The 19,264-nt window shown below is 43.1% G+C and overlaps 1 protein-coding gene across 1 annotated transcript in view; it reads right to left on the bottom strand.

The window, feature by feature from the left end:
* Positions 1 to 9,457: 9,457 nt before the first annotated feature.
* Positions 9,458 to 19,264, bottom strand: part of MELK (maternal embryonic leucine zipper kinase) — a 40,650-nt gene continuing 30,843 nt past the window's right edge. The window contains exons 15-18 of the mRNA XM_056518285.1: positions 13,242 to 13,329; positions 12,744 to 12,912; positions 12,556 to 12,659; positions 9,458 to 10,279 (exon numbers count right to left, since the gene is read on the bottom strand). Of these exons, the coding sequence (XP_056374260.1) occupies positions 10,087 to 10,279; positions 12,556 to 12,659; positions 12,744 to 12,912; positions 13,242 to 13,329 (554 nt within the window). The 3' untranslated portion in view covers positions 9,458 to 10,086. The remainder of the gene's footprint in view (positions 10,280 to 12,555; positions 12,660 to 12,743; positions 12,913 to 13,241; positions 13,330 to 19,264) is intronic.

The raw sequence follows: 19,264 nt of genomic DNA, 5'->3' as shown, positions 1-19,264 counted from the left end.
GTTCCTAAAATAGACAGAGGTGTCAGCAAAGAGCACTGTGGTCAGACAGAAAGGAAATTCGAAAGGAAAAGAGCTTCCTCTGTAGTATACAGCAGCTGATAAGTACTGGAAGGATTAAGATTTTTAAATAGAAGTAATTTACAAATCTGTTTAACTTTCTGGCACCAGTTAATCTGAAAATAAATAAATAAATATTAATATTAATAATAATAATTTCCACCGGCGTACCCCTTTAACCCCTTAAGGACTCAGGGTTTTTCCGTTTTTGCACTTTCGTTTTTTCCTCCTTACCTTTTAAAAATCATAACCCTTTCAATTTTCCACCTAAAAATCCATATTATGGCTTATTTTTTGCGTCGCCAATTCTACTTTGCAGTGACATTAGTCATTTTACCCAAAAATGCACGGCGAAACGGAAAAAAAAATCCTTGTGCGACAAAATCGAAGAAAAAACGCAATTTTTTTAACTTTTGGGGGCTTCCATTTCTAAGCAGTGCATATTTCGGTAAATATTACACCTTATCATTATTCTGTAGATCCATACAGTTAAAATGATACCCTACTTATATAGGTTTGATTTTGTCGCACTTCTGGAAAAAATCATAACTACATGCAGGAAAATTTATGCGTTTAAAAATGTCATCTTCTGACAACTATAACTTTATTTTTTCACGTACAGGGCGGTATGAGAACTCATTTTTTGCGCCGTGATCTGAAGTTTTTATCGGTATGATTTTTGTTTTGATCTGACTTTTTGATCACTTTTTATTCATTTTTTAATGGTATAAAAAGTGACCAAAAATGCGCTTTTTTTGACTTTGGAATTTTTTTTGCACGTACGCCATTGACCGTGCGGTTTAATTAATGATATATTTTTATAGTTCGGACATTTACGCACGCGGCGATACACTTTTACACTTATTTTTTTTTATGGGAAAAGGGGGGTGATTCAAACTTTTATTAGGGAAGCGGTTAAATGACCTTTATTAACACTTTTTTTTAACTTTTTTTTTGCAGTGTTATAGGTCCCATAGGAACCTATAACACTGCACACACTGATCTTTTACACAGATTACAGGCGTGTATTAACACGCCTGTGATCAGTGTTATCGGTGCTTGACTGCTCCTGCCTGGATCTCAGGCACGGAGCAGTCATTCGCCGATCGGACACCGAGGAGGCAGGTAAGGGCCCTCCTGGTGTCCTGTAAGCTGTTCGGGACGCCGCGATTTCACCGCGGCGGTCCCGAACAGCCTGAATGAGCAGCCGAGTCACTTTCACTTTCGAAGCGGCGGTCAGCTTTGACCGCCGCTTCTAAAGGGTCAATACCGCACATTGCCGCGATCGGCGATGTGTGGTATGAGTGCCGGGACCGACGCGATATGATGCGGGATCGCGCCGCGATCCCGCTTCATATCGCGGGAGCTGGCGCAGGACGTAAATATACGTCCTGCGTCGTTAAGGGGTTAACCCCTTAAGGACGGACCCATTTTTTACCTTAATGACCAGGCTCTTTTTTTTTTTTATTTGACATGTGTCTCTTTAAATGGTAATAACTTTAGAACGTTTTTTCTGAGCGGAGCCATTCTGATATTGTTTTTTTGTGCCATATTTTACTTTATACAAGTGGTGCATTTTTGTTGACACATGCAGCATTTTTGGTGAAAAACTCCAAAATATTGTGAAAAACTGGAAAATTTCTGGCATAAAAAAAAAAATTGTTTTATTATGGTGTACACTGTGCCGTAAAAGTGATGTTATATATATTCTGTGGGTCAGCATGATTATGGCGATACCCATTTTATATAGCTTTCTATGTTCTTCATTTTCTGAGCAAAATCATTTTTCTGCCATTCATTTTCCAAAAGCCGTAACTTTTTTATTTTTCGTCTGACGCCATTGAGTAAGGGCTTATTTTTTTGTGGGATGAGCTGTCATTGGTATCATTTTTGCGACACGTGCTACTGTTTGATCTTTTTTATTACGCTATTACGCTATTTATTTATTAATTTTTTAACGCCGTTCACCGTACGGGATAATTTAAATTATAGTTTTATGTTACATGTCATTACGGACGTGGCAATACCTATTACGTACATGATTTGTGTTTTTAATGATAATACAGGGCTTTTATTGGGAAAGGGGCATATTTTTTTTTCCATCATACTTTTAAGAACCTTTTATTTTATTTTTTACACTTTTTACTGGTTATACTATGCTGCAATACATTTGTACTCCAGCACAGTATGACCCAATCAGCTGCACACTGTACAGCCTGTGGCTGGATCTCACAGGCTTCCGTACAAGGCAGACAGGTCATGATCTGACCTCCTGCTGCCATAGCAACCAATGACGACCGCGATCGTATCACGGTGCCGCCGTTGGTGAACAGGCGGAGCGCGCTAACATGGGGTTAATGCTGCTGGGATTGGCGTGATCGTGGCCCCGGCAGCTGCGCGGGACTCCGGCTGTGATTGACAGCCAGGTCTCGTCGCCGATCTCCCCCGGTAGTGCAGGAGATCGCTAGGACATATGCACGCGTCCCTGCGCGTGAACGTGTCGGGTGCTGGGACGTATGCATATGTCCTATAGCGGGAAGGGGTTAAGTTGCAAAACTCAGATACTTGAATCTGATGAATGAAAAGCATGAATGAATGACGTATGATACTGAACATCAAAAGCAGCAAAATGAAAAAATTGAAGCCATTTGTATATGGCAACCAAATACAAGCTTTAAAGGGGTTATCCACCATAAGGTGATTTTAGAACATACCTGGCAGGCAGTAATGGACATGATTGGGAAGGCACTTGTCTTGGGGCTAAATGGCTATGTGTTGAGTCCACCATAACACTGTGGCAATCTTTTTCTGAACTGGTATTTTCTTTTTGAGTTGAGTTTTCTTCTTTGCCTACAAATCCCTTAATTCCATTTTCCTCCCTCCCGCACATCAGCCACCCCACCCATTGTAACATAAATGAGCTGCATCCATTCAAAAGACCTGTGGTTTTCAATCATGGTGCATACAGCTGTTGCATTAGTTGCAGATTGATCTCGCTCCACCCATTGAAGCAGAAAGGCTCCCTGTCATCAGCTGACTAGGGAGTCAGGTCTCGGCCACATTGCAACCTGGGAAAAATCGGAGACAACTGTCATTTTGTATGCTGTAAAAATAAATATTGGGGCGTAATCACATAAGAATTGTGAGAAAACTGTCACACACAGGTAAAGACACTATATTATGAACTACACTAACTTTACTGCTCCTGTAGCATAGTCAAATGAAAAAAATTACTGGAATACCCCTTTAAGGATATTACCTTACTTATTAAATCACAAACTCAGCTGGGACCACCATCAACACTTTATAATGAACATGGCAGTAGGGGTCCATTCAAAACGGCCGGAACTAGGACCACTCAGACATGCGCCAATGCATGTCAAAGCGGATTCCACTAAAAGAGTGAACATGTTCATTCTTTCTACAGGAGTCCAGAATTAAAATTTCCACAGCAGAACTTTTCGCTGTGGAAATTCTGCCATGTGCACGATGCAGCAAAATCCCACAAAAAGCAATGGGAGGCTGCTGCAATGGAATTTTTAAGCTAGGTTTACTTTAGTCTTGTACTAAATTTTGATGAACCCTTCCCATAAAAACAAACACATTTTGCAGCCACATGTCCTATGCCATGTTCACACATGAATTTTTGTCAGTATTTGTAACCAAAACAAATGCAAATCTTTACATTATATTATTTCTCTGCATTGGTTCCACTCTTGGCTTAGGTTAAAAATGAGGACTATACAAAGATAAATTCCACAGTGACGCTAAATGAACAGGAGTATTATGAAGTTCTGAGAAGCCAGCAAGATTAATTCGGGTCTCAGAAATAGGCAGATAGACATACTGTATGCTGGCTAGCAGACACAAATGATACAATTATATAATATTTATTTATATAGCGCCAACAGATTCTGCAATTTTGGGGATAAAAATAAAGACTTTACAATGTTACGCTCTAAATATTCAAACAGGAGGAGTGAAGGCCTTGCTTGCGAGAGCTTACAGACTATGAGTAATGGTGTTGAGACAAAAAGGTCCACATTTTACCCTTCTGTTCTCCTCTATCCTCCTTCTTCAGAGCCCTCTGTCCTCCTCCTCCAGACCCCTCTGTCGTCGTCCTCCTCCGCCCTCCTGCTCCAGACCCCTTTTTACTCCTTCATCCCCGTCCTCATCCAGAACCCTTTCCCCTTCTCCTCCATCCTCTTCTGCCTTCTTGCTCCAGACCCCTCTTTCCCCTTCTCCTCCATCCTCTTCTGTCCTCCTGCTCCAGACCCTTCTTTACCCTCCATCATCCTCCTCCACCAGACCCCTCTGACCTCCTCTATTCTCTTCCTCCAGACTCCTCTTTCCTCCTCCTTCAGACCCCTCTGTCCACCTTTATTCTCCTTCTCCGGACCCCTCTTTACTCCTCCATCCTCCTCCTGACTTATCTTTCCTCCTGAATCCTCAATACCTCTCTTTTCTCTTCTTCTCCAGACCCCTCTGTCCTCCTCAATCCTCCTCCTTCAGACCCATCTGTTCTCCTCCATCCTTCTCCTCCAGACCCCACTTTACTACTTTCCTCCTCCTTCGTCCTCCAGACCCGTCCTCCTCCTCCAGACTCCTGTCTCTCTGTCCTCCTCCTCCAGACTCCTGTCTCTCTGTCCTCCTCCTGACCACTCTGTCCTCCTCCTACAGACCCCTCTTTTTCCTACTCCTCCAGACTCCTGTCTTTCTCTGTCCACCTCCTCCAGAGCTCTCTGTCCACTACAGACTCCTGAGGTCATGTTCAAATGGTGTTAATTGCGCTGAATGTCCGCAAGTAAAAAGCATGTGGACATTCCGCACATTTGAATAATCTGGCGGGCACTAGGACCGTTCGGAAATAAGCAGTCTTCTAGATGGCATTTTTGAGCAAAATCCGCAAAAAGCATAGACATGTCTATTTACTTTGCAGATGCTGGAAGCAGGATTTCCGCAAAATTCCACTATGTAAACAGTGTAGCAGAATCCCATTGAAATCAATGGGACTCTGCTGCAGCAAAATGTCCGCGTAACATACCCTAAGTCTTCCTCCCTGCTCCTCTGTTACACCCCCCACCCCTAACCCAAAATATCTGCAAGACTCCTCTGCCTCCCGCCCCCAATCCCCTAACAGTCCTTTCCAGGCTCCTCTCCCCCCTTCCTCCAGACCGCTAAGTATATTAGATGTGTATATGACTGTTGTAAGTATCATAGTTATGTATATGTATGATAGATGTGTTTAAGTACAATAGATGTGTGTATGATATACACATCTGTCATACATACACACATAATACATACACACTTCTAACATACATTATATATACACACACACACACACACCCCTATTGTACACACCTATTATACACATATACATACATCATACATAAATACCACACACATACACATCATACATACATCTGTCTAGCTTACACACATCCTACATACACATCATGCTTATACACACACATCATACATACACCTGCCGCCACACCCCTCCCCATCATATAATACATACACTATATACATACATTCTACATTGAAAGCCGGAAGAAGCACCTGTCAGGTGTGAAACGTCCCTGCCAGTCCTTGTTGTCTCCCCACACATGCTGCCTCGATATGTAAGTTTTTATGCTGCATTAAAGCTCCACGCTTACTGCAAGTTCTGCCAAGTCATTATCACTTACCTTTTGAAATGCTCAACACCACCAATTGCATAATATATATATATATATATATATATATATATATATATATATATATATATATATATATATATATATATATATATATATAAATATATGCAGCCTAGACACAATATACATCCATTATCCACTCCCTGAAGCCGATACAGGACCTGCTCACATACAGTATATAGCAGTAGCCAGGTGTATTCCCTCTCGCATGGGATACACACATTCTACACACATCATACATACACCCGCTGCTTCCCCCCCCCATCATACAATACATAAATACACATACATTATACATACAAATCATCCATACACACGTGCATTAATACATACATCGCACTTACACACATCCATCATAAATACATATATTACATACATACACATCACACAAATACGCACAAATCATACTGATACACCAAACACACATCATACATACACCTGCCGCCGCCAACACATCATACATACTCACACACCCTACACATCATACATACACAATATATAAACTCACAACACATACACGCACATGACATTACACATACATACAAACACGATACATAACCTCCCGAGGTCCTCTGCCTCCTTACCTGCATACACCGGGAGTTCAGGATGATCAGGTCCTGGGGATCCAGTGTCGGAGGCAGGGCAAAGCCGCTGACAGCTACGCCGCACGGACGCTTTAGTGCCCTGGGTAGGCCAAAGGCCTCTGCTGCAGCCAGCAGGAGCGGGAGGTGCCTGGGGGTTGGTGTTCCGGGCTATTTTTGGTTTTATGGGCACCTCCCCCATTGAGGCTGCCCAGCCGCCATGAATATGTTGCCGCGGGGTCAGAAGCAGATAGGCAGCGCCGACTCCCATCTGCTTGTCGGCCTCCACTTCTTCCTCGGCGCTAGAAGCAAGCAGACGTGCATGCCTACTCAGCGCACATTTGCTTCCAGCAGCCAATGCACTGCAGCAGGAGGAGGGGTGAGAGTGTCTGGAGCCAAGAACTCAAAAAAAAAGTTTTCAAACATTGCGACGAGGCAGACGGCCCACTGGATGGCCCAGCCCACTGGGAAGACGCCCGGTGTGCCCGATGGCCAGTCCGGGCCTGCAGACAGCCTATTTAAAAAGTACAAGATTTATTGTAAAAGTTTCCCCATCCAAAAAACTTTCCACGCAGGTAATCAGTTAAAGTTATAAAAGCAGGTTTCAAATTTTAGGCTCAAGAGTTAGAGGCCAGGCTGATCTTCAGTATGGACCTCCCCCAGCAGTGAGCCCTGTAGATCAAACATGCTGCAGCTCTGCCTAAAAATTGAGCTTAGAAGTAAATTCTGCTTTTTTAACAGCAAACATCTAAGAGACAGATATAATTAGTTTCATCTCCACATCAGCCCACATCTGTGTAGGACAAAGCAGACTGATTGCCTTTAGCATAAGAAAAACCATGTTTCATGTGTGCTATAGATTTTTTTTTTGGAACATCGTTTTAATAAATCTAGGATCCAAAGAGCAGTATTTCCCTGCCCCCCCCCCCCACACACACACACACAAAAATGTACCTACAACATGCACCTAAGCATCAAAAAATGGATCATGATGTCTTGTGGAATGAAATAGTTATTTTTAGAACATTTGAGTTGCCAGGTGCAGGAGCATCACTTCCACAAGGAAGAAATGGCAACAGGATGCAGTATGGGACAAGTGACAAGGCAGTGTGATGCTTTGTGCATTGTTCTGCTGGAAAAGCTTGAGTCCTGCCATTCATTTGGATGTTACTTTGACATATGCCACCTACCTAAAACATTGTAGATGAGATACACCTCCCTTTCTGCAGGAGCTGCCATTTTTTGCTGTACATTGTCACATCTAATCTACACCCCTTTTCGAGTACTCCATTAGGGCAGGGTAACATGAGCTGTACTTTGCTGCATATTTTCTGCAGCTGATTTTGCTACCAATCAAAACTTGCATAGAGGAAAAGTGGCTCAGTTGCCATAGCAATTAGATTGCCTCTTTCATTCTAAAAAGGCCTCTGAAAAAATAAATTGGCAAAATGTGCCAAAATTATGACATGAGCAATAGTAAAGCTGTATCCTTAAAAGGGGTATTCATAGCCAAAAGGTAGCAATCTGCAACGTTCAGAAGGTCCATAGAGGATAAATGGAGTGGTGGCCATGCATGCACGTCTTGCTGTTTATTCACAGCTACAAATTTTACAGCATTCCTGCTATCACCACGGACTGAATCACATGCTATCCCCTATCCAGTGGATAATTGCTCCAATTAGAATGACCCTTTAAAGCATACCTGTACTTTCAAAGCCTGCAATGGTTTGTTAGATTAAATTTTAGTGCGCTCACTGTTGGTACAGTACCCGAGAGCTCCCGTTCAGGGCGCCATTTAATGGTTACTGTGGTTTCAAACAACATCCCTCCATTTGATGGGATTCCTAACATATTTGCAAAATCATTTCATTTACCATAAAAGGACTGCTTACCCCAGAACAACCCTGAAGTCTTGGCCACTAGGTGTCCTTCATGTGATCTGCAATTCACTGTCTGCTTTCAGGGGAAATATGTTTTTTAGTAACAGCTTCAGCAAGATGGAACATAGGAAATTAGGGCAGGGGGAAGAGAACCAGGGCTGTGCACCAGCATGCTGAGCCACTCTGTCTGCTCTACACTGTCTGACAGGTAAATCATTTTTCACCACCCATAGAGCTCTGGGCAGCTGAAAATAACAGTGTAACTTCTTCACTATGGGGGAGATTTATCAAAGCCTGTGTAGAGGAAGAGTGGTGAAGTTGCCCATAGCAACCAGATTGTTGATCTTTTTCAAAGAGGCCTGTAAAAAATGAAATACGTGATCCGATTGGCTGCTAGGAGTAGAGATGCGCAAACTTACAGTAAATTAGATTAATCACAAACTTCTCGGCTCGGCAGTTGATGACTTTTCCTGCATAAATTAGTTCAGCTTTCAGGTGCTTCGGTGGGCTGGAAAAGGTGGACACAGTCCTAGGAGACTCTTTCCTAGGAATATATCCACCTTTTCCAGCCCACCGGAGCACCTGAAGGCTGAACTAATTTACGCAGGATAAGTCATCAACTGCCGAGCCGAGAAGTTTGTGACGAATCAAATTTACTGTAAGTTCGCTCATCTCTAGCTAGGAGCAACTGCACTCTTCATTTACATACATTTTGACAAGTCTCACCCATGTCCACAGAGCTGCAGTGAAATCTCCCTACTTTCTCTTTTCTTTAGCTTCTCAGTAGCTGCTCAGTGTTTAGTGTAACCCCTTCCCTGCAGTGCTGCTTCTATCATGTCAACTAACATTGTAGCTTTCAAATCCAGTGCATCAAATAACCCTTCCTGGCCAATCTTTTGCATTTTACTGTGTAAATCAGCTCAGTGTAGCCTGTTTAGTGCATATTCTCCCGCATTATGTCATGGCATAGAGGAGCATGTGCTCTGCTAGGACTGACCAGAAAAGCAAGTGAAAGAAAGTGGCAAATAGTCTATTGACAGTCAAAGACAGTTTCACAACACTGCAGGCATCCAGTTTTTTGTAGTAGTTGCTTACCAAGATTTTTTTTTTGTCTCAAACTATAAAAGGTAATCCAAACATTTTCCTTAGAATAATATATTCAGTACCATAATTTTATTGTATATAAAAATACATGAAAAAAAAAAAAAACACAAAAACCAAACAATGCATCATTGCTACTACAAGGATAGTAATGTGAAGGCTTTGATGACCTTTCATGAGAGATTAGCAAGAAGCATTCACAGTTCTGATCATTACGCATTGGTCTTAGACCAAAGTAATGAATTTACATTTCATTACAAGGCATTCAGCTTCATAGTTGGAAGCCTGGCATTTTGTTGACTGAAGAATACATTTCTTGGAGTCAATCCTATTTCTCTCCACATATTGAGCATACAGTTTAACTCTAGTAACCACAGCTGTGGCTTAATTAACGACCTCAATAAATCCTACTTAAGAACCAAAGACAGCTAAAGAATTATGCAAATGCGCCAACACCCATGTCCTAGCAAACAGTCCATGTTCAGAGGGGAGATTGCCACGGCTACATCTATGGAGATGTGGGTGCAAGGACTGTTAACAGACACTCCGATATTGGTAAAATTATTTTTATTTTAAATGGAACAAATGACAAACATTTATAAAAAGGTCACAATTAAAAAGACAGAATTTTACTTTACAAGTATCTACATGATTAGGACTCCCATAGCTAGCTAGATCCCAGACATTTAGTTTACAGACTATAATACAGAACAGGGATATTAGACGGATATTTTATGTACACTGTGAAACAATTCTCCATAGTTCCTAGACGACTGTAACCTTGCAGCTTGACAGAATGTCTTCTACTAGTCTCTTGTATACCCAGGCATCACCTTTAAGCCGCTGTCTTCTGATCCCTACTCCTACTACATCGGGCTTGTTTAGTTGGCACACTTCTAGTTCAAATTGCATTGTCACCTTTCCAAAGTCCGACTGAGTTTTACATTTCAACGTATACCTGAAGAACATAGAAAATCCCAAATGTTAAAACATGTGGTGTACAGTAAAGTTACAACTGTGTCCACTATAATAAGAATAAAAATGTCACATCACTACCATGAAAGATGAATTCCCTATTCAAGAAGTATAAGCAGAGTTGCCCACACTAGCTTTTCTATATACTTTAATGTCACAATAGTCCAGCAGTAAGATAGGTTTTAAGGGATAAGTCCAGGGAAATTAACTTTTTAGACACATTCCCTTTTCACAGGATAGGGATAAGTGCCAGATCGCAGGGGGGGGGGGGGGGGGGGTTCTGACCGCTGGGACTAACAGCAATCACACGTCCTATGAGCAGAGCAGCCCCACCCTCCTGGACAGGCGCAAGTGATTGCCCACTCAACCAATCACTGGTCACAGCGATGTCCTGTCTCGGCCTATGATTGGCTGAGCTGGCTGTCAATTGTGTTCACCAAGGAAGGTGGATGCAAGAGTGTGCAAGTAGCTAGGGTCCCATGCAGTATATTGCGGGGGTTCAAGCGGTTCAGACAGTCTCTGCGATCAGGCACTTAAAAGGGGTATCAGACCTTGGAATACCATGGTTTTAGGATCGGTCATAAAACCCGATATGGGACAAAAATGAGCCGACTGAAGCCACTATCTTACTCCGGTCAGCTCATTCAAATGCATGAGATACTGGCCGGGATAAGGGAGCACCTGGTTTTCACTCCCCCAGCCAGATCCGGTGACCATATCGTCAAATCATAGTATGAACCAAGCCTCCTCTATGTCACCTCTATGGACCTATCATATGTCAAAGGGCCCATCAGGTGACATCTGTACCCACAATGTTTGATCTAGCACCACTGGCTTATTTTATAAATAAATAAAGACAGCACTTATGTGGCTTCTGTGACAGTTCCTAAAAGACGTTTGGTTCGGGCAACCACTGCTACTGCCTCAGTATAGAAGCAGTAGTTTTATCCCTGGGAGGCCTGGCCTGTTACAGAGCAAGCTATCCTACAAACCTAGGCTAAAATGGGAATCCTAGTAGGAAATATATGCAAGGTATTTTTTCATACAGCAAGAGACAAATGAAAGTGTTCGAATACATAGGGCATATTTTAATCTACACAGTCTAACTGCACAGTGGAGCTTTGCTGGTGCATATCTTGAACTTTAGTGTACAAAAATAGTGTACATAGAAGAAGCAGTGCTCCACGAAAACATAGCTGCAAATTAATTCAGTCATGTACAAACATTTCTCCTTCTTTAGTGTAAAGAAGAGTGTAAACACATGACAGGAACATAGCTGAACAGAAAACACTAACAATATATTTTTTTTTAATTCAAATTTGTATTACATTTTATCAAAGCTACAGGTATTTAAAGAGTAGCTCCCACCATCTTTTTTTCTGTCCCTGCCTATTGCACATCTATCCCTAACCGCCTCCCTGCTTTAATTTTTTTTTTCCCACACTATATTAAAAATACCTTTTTGTCTGCCTGGTAGTGTGCTCACTACCAGGCAGACTTCCCCAGCAGGCACCACGTCACTGATGCCTGCTGGGGCCGACACTTCCGCCCTTACTTCATCTATACAGGGTGCCTCCAGCTGTTTCACCACCACAACTCCCAGCTTGCCCTGACATCTATTGGCTGTCAGGGCATGCTGGGAGTTGCAGTGGTAAAACAGCAGGAGGCACCCTGTGGTGTGAACAAATGCTGCCGCGCTACCCCCCCCCCGTTGTTAAAACCCCGAGCCCCGCTCTCCCCAAATCCCCCATTTAAAATCATGATCCCCGCTCGCTCATATACATACTTACATAATGCAGCGTCCGGCAGCGGCGTGCAGGGGCAGCAGAAGCGGCTCCATGTGCGGGAGGCGGGGCCGGCGTGTCAGGCCAGGGAGCCAATGCACTCGCTCACACCTGTCTGACAGGCAGGGAGCAAGTGCAGGCTGAATGAATAATTACTGATGCCCATTTGTACTACAACATATCAAAAAATAATGTTGATGACAGTGCCAATTTAAAAAGGGGTTTCCTCAGTCCCTAAAAGCATAGCTCCTATCTACGGCACAGCACTTTGGCAGCTCTGGCACTACTATACACAGAATAGAGCACACACCCACCTACTGCTTTATTCAATAGGGAAAGTTTGGCCGCATTCCAGTGATGGGGTGGCTGGGATTAGATGTTGGACCCCTGGCTTTCAGACACCCCCTATCCTGTGGGCAGGGGTAAGTGTTTAGGTTCTGGAATACCTCTTTACACACACTAATGCCACACTTACCCTTTCTGTACATAGTCAACATTCTTCTGTGGCAGCACTCTGACTATTTCATTCAGCAGCTGGTCAGGATTCAGCAGATTTGTCATGGTTACATTGTAATGTGCCTGGAAAAAAAAAAAATTATATTAGTTAACTTTATTCTAGCTAAAAAGTATCCTGATCCACAAGCAAGCTGTAAAAGGTTTTACCCTGAGCTTTCTGGGTCCATCTCTTGTGCATCCTTTTCGTTTGCTTGGCGTTAACATAGTTATTACTTTATCAAGTCCTCTTTCCAGACTCCCAAATACCTTTGCACCTTTTTTCTTCTGAGCACTATCCAGATGTGCTTGATTCAAGTCCAGATCCACTGAGCGACAGCTAAGAAAGTAATAAACAGCCATGTGGTCTAGTTCGCTGTTTTATTGCCATGTGGCACCACCTAGTGGACAATCCGATTTACTACATACAGAAAAAAATCCACCTTAATATTCAATTACATTTGATATCCTGGCGGAGCAAACATTGTAGCCATCAACCCAACTACAGGTTTATTGTACAGGAAAACTGACACAAAGCAAAAAAACAAAATTACATGTGTGGACCATGTGTGCAATCCGGATGAAATCAGTTTTAATACACACAAGCTCAGGGCATAATAAGTGTCACATCCTGGAGAAATAATTTGAAAGACAGTGTTGATCCCTTACCGTCTATCTGGACTTATTCCAGAGGTAGTCTCACTGCTGGCCTGAGCAGCTCTCTTTATAGGAGTGTCCTTGTCTGTAGAATATTTTTCTGCAAAAAAAAAAAAATAAAAAAAAATTGACAAAGCCATAGTTCCACCAGTAGATAAAGATGTGAAAAGATAAGATTTCAAGTACAATAGTTCCAAAATTAGCATGGTACAATATAAAAAAAAATAAAAAAAAAAAAAAAAAAAAGTAGAAACCATCACTACAAAATAATCACTTTCTATGGCAGCCAACATACTGGCTAGGGCTGGGCGGTATGACCAAAAATGCATATCACTGTATTTTTTGCACGTTATGGCGGTTCCACGGTATTTAACGGTATTCCCCCCCCCCCCCCCCCCCCCCCAAGGATCTAATCATATATGACCCCAAGGCGCTGCTATATTTCTCTAAACCACTCCCCTCCTCCAGGCCGCGCCGCTTTAAATAAATGAGATGAGGCCACGATGCTGGAAGTGATTAAAGGAAAACTGTCAGATATTTTCTTCCGCACTATCCTGGTGGATAGTGCGGGAGACGCCGATTCCAATGAGCCCTACCTTGCCCGGCCGTTCGCCCACAATTGTAGTTTTATTCTATGTGTATATCTTGCTGTAACTGGCACGTGCGGGGCTTCTGCAGGTTAACTGGCACTGATGTCAGCGCCCCTTATGAATATTCATCCCCCTCCTTCCAGTAAGGACCGGCGAAGAAAGGGAGAGCTGGAGGGAGGGGGGGGGATGAATACTCATAAGCGGTGCTGACGTCAGTGCCAGTTAACCTGCAGAAGCCCCACCCGTGCCAGTTACAGCAACTACACAAAGAAAAAAAAAACTACAATTGCGGGCGAACGGCCGGGCGGATCCGGGTAAGGTAGGGCTTGTTTTAATCAGCTTCTCCCGCACTATCCATCAGTATAGTGTGGGAGAAAATAGCTTCCAGCTCGCAACTTAAAGGAAAACGGTCAGATGTCACCTCCCTCTGCAAGCGCTAAAAGCCAGGCTTTTAGCTAGCGCTTGCATGGGGAGGTGACAGCTTGCCGGCGGCCCGCAAGTCATTCATTTAAAGCACCACAAATCATTCATTTAAAGCGCCGGCGTCCCGCAAGTCATTTAAAGCGCCACGGCCCGCAACTTAATCATTTAAAGCGCCGCTGCAACTCATCTGCAGGTGATAATTCATTTGAGGGGGGGGGGGGGGGGGGGGGGCAACCGGTATTGCGGTATGGGAAAAATTCATATCGTGCAGGGAAAAATTTTTCGGTATGAACCGGTATACCACCCAGCCCTAATACTGGCACCTGCTTGTTTAAAGGAGATGAGGTGTGGTTATAAGATAAGATGAAATATCACATCAATCTTAATAATGACATGTATAAGAGTACAGCAGTGTTCTCCAACCTGTTGCCCTCTGGGATTGTAGTTTTGAAACAGCTGAAGAGCCACAGGTTAGGGAACACTGCAGTAGAGTCTGTAGTCTCCACCGAACGGACAACATCTCTAAAGGGGGCTTGAACCCTGTAACCTCAGCTATCATTCTTACATTGTATACATGACTGCTGCTATATAATGTGCACATAATGCCTCCAATAAAATATATACACTAAATTATACTGCCATAAATTCAATACCTACGTATGGTATACTTTAAGGGTACGTGTAGTTTTTGTATGCATACATGGAGCTTTTTGGTTCTCTTAGATTGGGATTCTGAATCTCTATGTGAAAACTAAACAGTCTAGAATCAGCTTTCCACGGGAATCTGTGCTGTAATCCACTTTGAACTACAGCGTGGATTTTTGCCCCAAATTAGACATTCGCCTCACAGAAATAAATGTAGTGACCTACCATTGTCATGAAATTTAAGATAACTTCCATTTTTACTGCAGGTTGTAAAAGTTTTTTTTATATATAAAATACATCTATACATAACCAATACCTGGCCAAGGCCTATAAAAACTGGCCTGTCTGGCATTTGTAAAACAATGATTCCTGCCCTGTCAGAAGACCACTTTTGAACAACCTCTAACATTTCAGGTTGTGTATTTTTTACTCAAAGACACATGTACAACATACATGCACAAATCATGATCAATACGACAGCATCCCTCACAGGGGAACAAGTTAATATACAAATGACAAATCAATAGCAATAAAGGCACTTAGTCTATATAGAGTCCTGACCGTGTTGGCTATCTAGGAGGTACAAATTCCATAAACCAAAACTATGCATGGTGAAGGACTGTCAGGCTGGAACAGTTTATCAAACAGAAGGAGACCAGTAGCGGTGATACATTAATGGCAGCCCAAAAGGCAGGCACTGTATATTGAGTCAGTGTGGAGGCGCACCACACCCGGCATCCTCTGTTTAAATACAACTTGCTCAAACAGTATGACAGTGTTTGCTAGACTTTTCCAGCGAGTGGAAGAGGACATGGATCCATCCAATCCAATGAGTATACATAGGGGCAACCCCACATTAGGTGCCAGATGTCCACAGGGGGAGAATAACAGCGATGACACGCATCAGCTGGCAGTCTACCAATACAGCACAACCTGACCGACGTCAAATAGCTAGCATGTATAGTATAGAGCTGGATCATTTTATTGTTAGCAGCAGGAGACCGTGAAGTATGAAAGGAAATTACCTCCTGCCACTCAGGCAGGCCGGACTTCCAATAATCCTCAGCCGCCAGGAGGTGCCAGAGTGTTTAGTGGTTTTCAGATTGGTATATAAACACAGAGTCCCTGAGGTCTCAGATTGTAGTATACCGATCAAAAGATATTGTGAGATTGATGGCCCGGGACTGGTAAACTGACTGGAAAGAGCGTAAACTGTAGTTGCAAAATATTTATAAAAAGACTTAAGAGTGTTGTCAGTGTACACAGAGTGTAACGTAGTGACATTATGTTCCTTCCAGAATGGAGGGTCTAGGTCAGATGAGTCCCATAATGGCAAATCAGACATGACATCTGTGTAGGAATGGAGCACTTTAGTTGCACGACAAACTTAAAGTGCCAGTCTATGAAGTGGGTGGAGACGACACCCAACAGTGGACTGAGTCTCCAGCCAAACAAGCAAATTACCTACATCAAGATAGTGGGCCAAATGATGTTCCGAATTGGTGAGAGCGTTCGAGACAAAACAAGAGTGGAGCAGATGCAGCCGACCCGCTAGGTAGTAGGGCTGCACGATATGGGGAAAATATGCAATTGAGATTATGGGCCTAAATATTGCGATTTCTAAATGCGATGCAAATAAATGAATTGTGAATTTCCGCCTTTTCATGCTCTATCTCCTTTATTTTACAACTATCCACTCACCCACTAATTTTATGCCCACCGTCCATTTCACATCTCCCCATTTAATTTCTCTCCCCTCACCCCCTTTCACAGTCTCCCCACATGGTCACATCTTCTCCCATCACATTTCATATCAGCAATTCTCCTACCTTTCCGGTAGGTTATTTGTGAGTATTCACCTACATATGTGCGCAGGTCCTTATCCATTAGCAAAATGCCCCAATGACGCTGCAAGATCTCCGTCACTGGTCCTGACATGGAGTCGAATGTGTGCAGGATTATTGGCACATTCGACAAGGTCTATTGTTTTGGGATAAGAAATGGTTCTCTAGGGGTGGTTTTAGCTGCCGTATAAGCAGACGCTAATATATGGTCGGGATATCCCCTCTATCTGAATCTCCCCCTTAGGTCCCTCGCCTGTGCCACAAATTCTGCCTCCTGTGAACAGTGCCTCCTGTGAACAGTTCCTCCTGAGGCGGAGATATTGCCCCTTTGGGATCCCCTTTTTTAGGGGGCCCGGGTGGCAACTCTCCCACCTCAGGAGGCTGTTCGTTGAGGTGGCTTTACGGAAGACAGATGTATTGAGGCCTCCCTCTCCATTTTTAGATATGGTCACATCCAGGAAGGCCAAAGACCGGCAATCTACCGTGAAGCTAAGACGAATATTATTGATAATAGACTCCATGAATTCCTTAAATTGTAGGAGGGAACATGTCCACAAGATGAACAAGTCATCTATATATCATACCCACAAGGGAACTAACTCACTGAACCACTCTCTCCTCGACGAACGCTATAGTCACCTCCCACCAGCCTAAAAGATGTTTGCGTACGTAGGTGCACACGTACGCACTGCTTCTGCTTTCACAAGAGGCAGAGAGAAAACGCTCACTCCTGTCTCTGGCTTAGAGAAAGCACTCACTCCCGTTGCCCGCACATAATGAACATCGGGGCGCTTGTGCTGGGGACCTGTGTGTCAATCACACAGCGGTCCCAACGCTCAGTTACAGGGGACAGGCATGGTGGAGGTGGGGCATTGCAAACCCCGGCCACCCCTATCCGACTGTTGCTCGATAAAACTATTTTCTGGCTGATAAAGAGCAGCCAAAAGGTATAGCTGCATTACAAGTTTTATTGTTTATACTATCCTGGTATTAGTCTGGGGGGGGGGGGGGGGGGGGGGTATAATATCCATGACAGTTGCGCTTTAATTTAAGTGTCTGGCACCCGCTCAGTGTTTCGGAGCGGCTGACACACCCCCTGGCCTGCGGCGTTGGCCGGAGGTTACGTCATAAGCCTAGCACCACCCTCCGCTTCGATGGCGGATATGATGTCAGACGCGGCGGCGGCGGCTCTCCAAGTGCATCTAGCAGCCGGCAAGATCGCACGGCTCCCCGCTACTGCGGGTACGCACAAGAGACTGACAAGATGACCATACCATTACCGGAAAGGGGACAGGTAACAGGCTGCAAATATTCAGCCTGTTATCCAGACTCCTGTTATCCAGCCTCTCAGCTACATAAGTCAACTGGGAGCCGGCCGGCATGCCCAGTTAAGGGGTTAAAAAGGTCTTCTGACCCCTATGACTTCTATTTTTCCACATACAGGGCGGTATGAGGGCTCTTTTTTTGTGCAGAGATCTGAAGTTTTTATCGGTACTAGAGATGAGCGAATTTACAGTGATTCGATTCGTCACAAACTTCTGACCTATTCATAATCACTTATATTCTATTACAACAAATTATGTCTTATTTTTTTGTCATAGGATTCCGCCACACCACAGGCACACAGCAGAATTTTTGTGGCAAAAATACTCGCAGAAATTCAGATTTGGCACTCGGCAAAAAGAATAAATGTGTTAACTCTTTCTGTGGAGTCCGCACAGAAATGCATTGCAGTCTATGGAGACTGAGCATTTCCGAGTGGCCCAAGCGTTGGTTTCTTCTGTCTGCCACCCGAGGAAAGTTCAGCCTTATTGCAAACCTCTTCTGCTTTGGACAATTCCTGACATGGACAGCAGAGAGCACTGTGTCTGACTACATGACTTCCTCCAGGGCATACAGTAGCTGATAAAGTACTGAAAGGTTTGAGATTTTTACATTGAAGTAATGTGCTTCTAATCTGAGTGGGGCAGTTTCTTTGGTGTTGATGTGTCACAGGAACAAGGAAGTGGTGGTGAAGAGTATGGACTGGGAGAGCTGGTGCAGATGTAGGAAGATATTTTTAAAATAAGGAGTTCTGCTATCAAGAGTTCAAAACACACATTTATAAAGGGACCACATTCCCAAGCTAGGCATGTTTATAGCATACACCAGTAGGTTCAGGCAATATATAATATATATATATATATATATATATATATATATATATATATATATATATATATATATATATATATATATATATATATATATATATATACATATACATATATATACATACATACATATATACATATACATACACACATACATACATATACACACACACACACACACACACACACACATACATACATATACGCAACTGTAAAGGGGTATTTACTCTAAGAGCATTACAACATAGGGCTACAGGGTTCTGTGCATATAAACAAGGCAGTGGCTGTTTAAAGGGGTACTCCGGTGAATTTTTCTCTTCTTTAATCAACTGGGGCTATAATGTTAAACAGATTTGTAAATTACTTCTATTTAAAAATCT

The sequence above is a fragment of the Hyla sarda genome, chromosome 1, assembly GCF_029499605.1.
Source record: "Hyla sarda isolate aHylSar1 chromosome 1, aHylSar1.hap1, whole genome shotgun sequence".
Lineage (NCBI taxonomy): Eukaryota > Metazoa > Chordata > Amphibia > Anura > Hylidae > Hyla > Hyla sarda.
The sequence above is the reverse complement of the archived record's forward strand: the minus strand, read 5'-3'. Positions and strand labels throughout refer to the sequence as shown.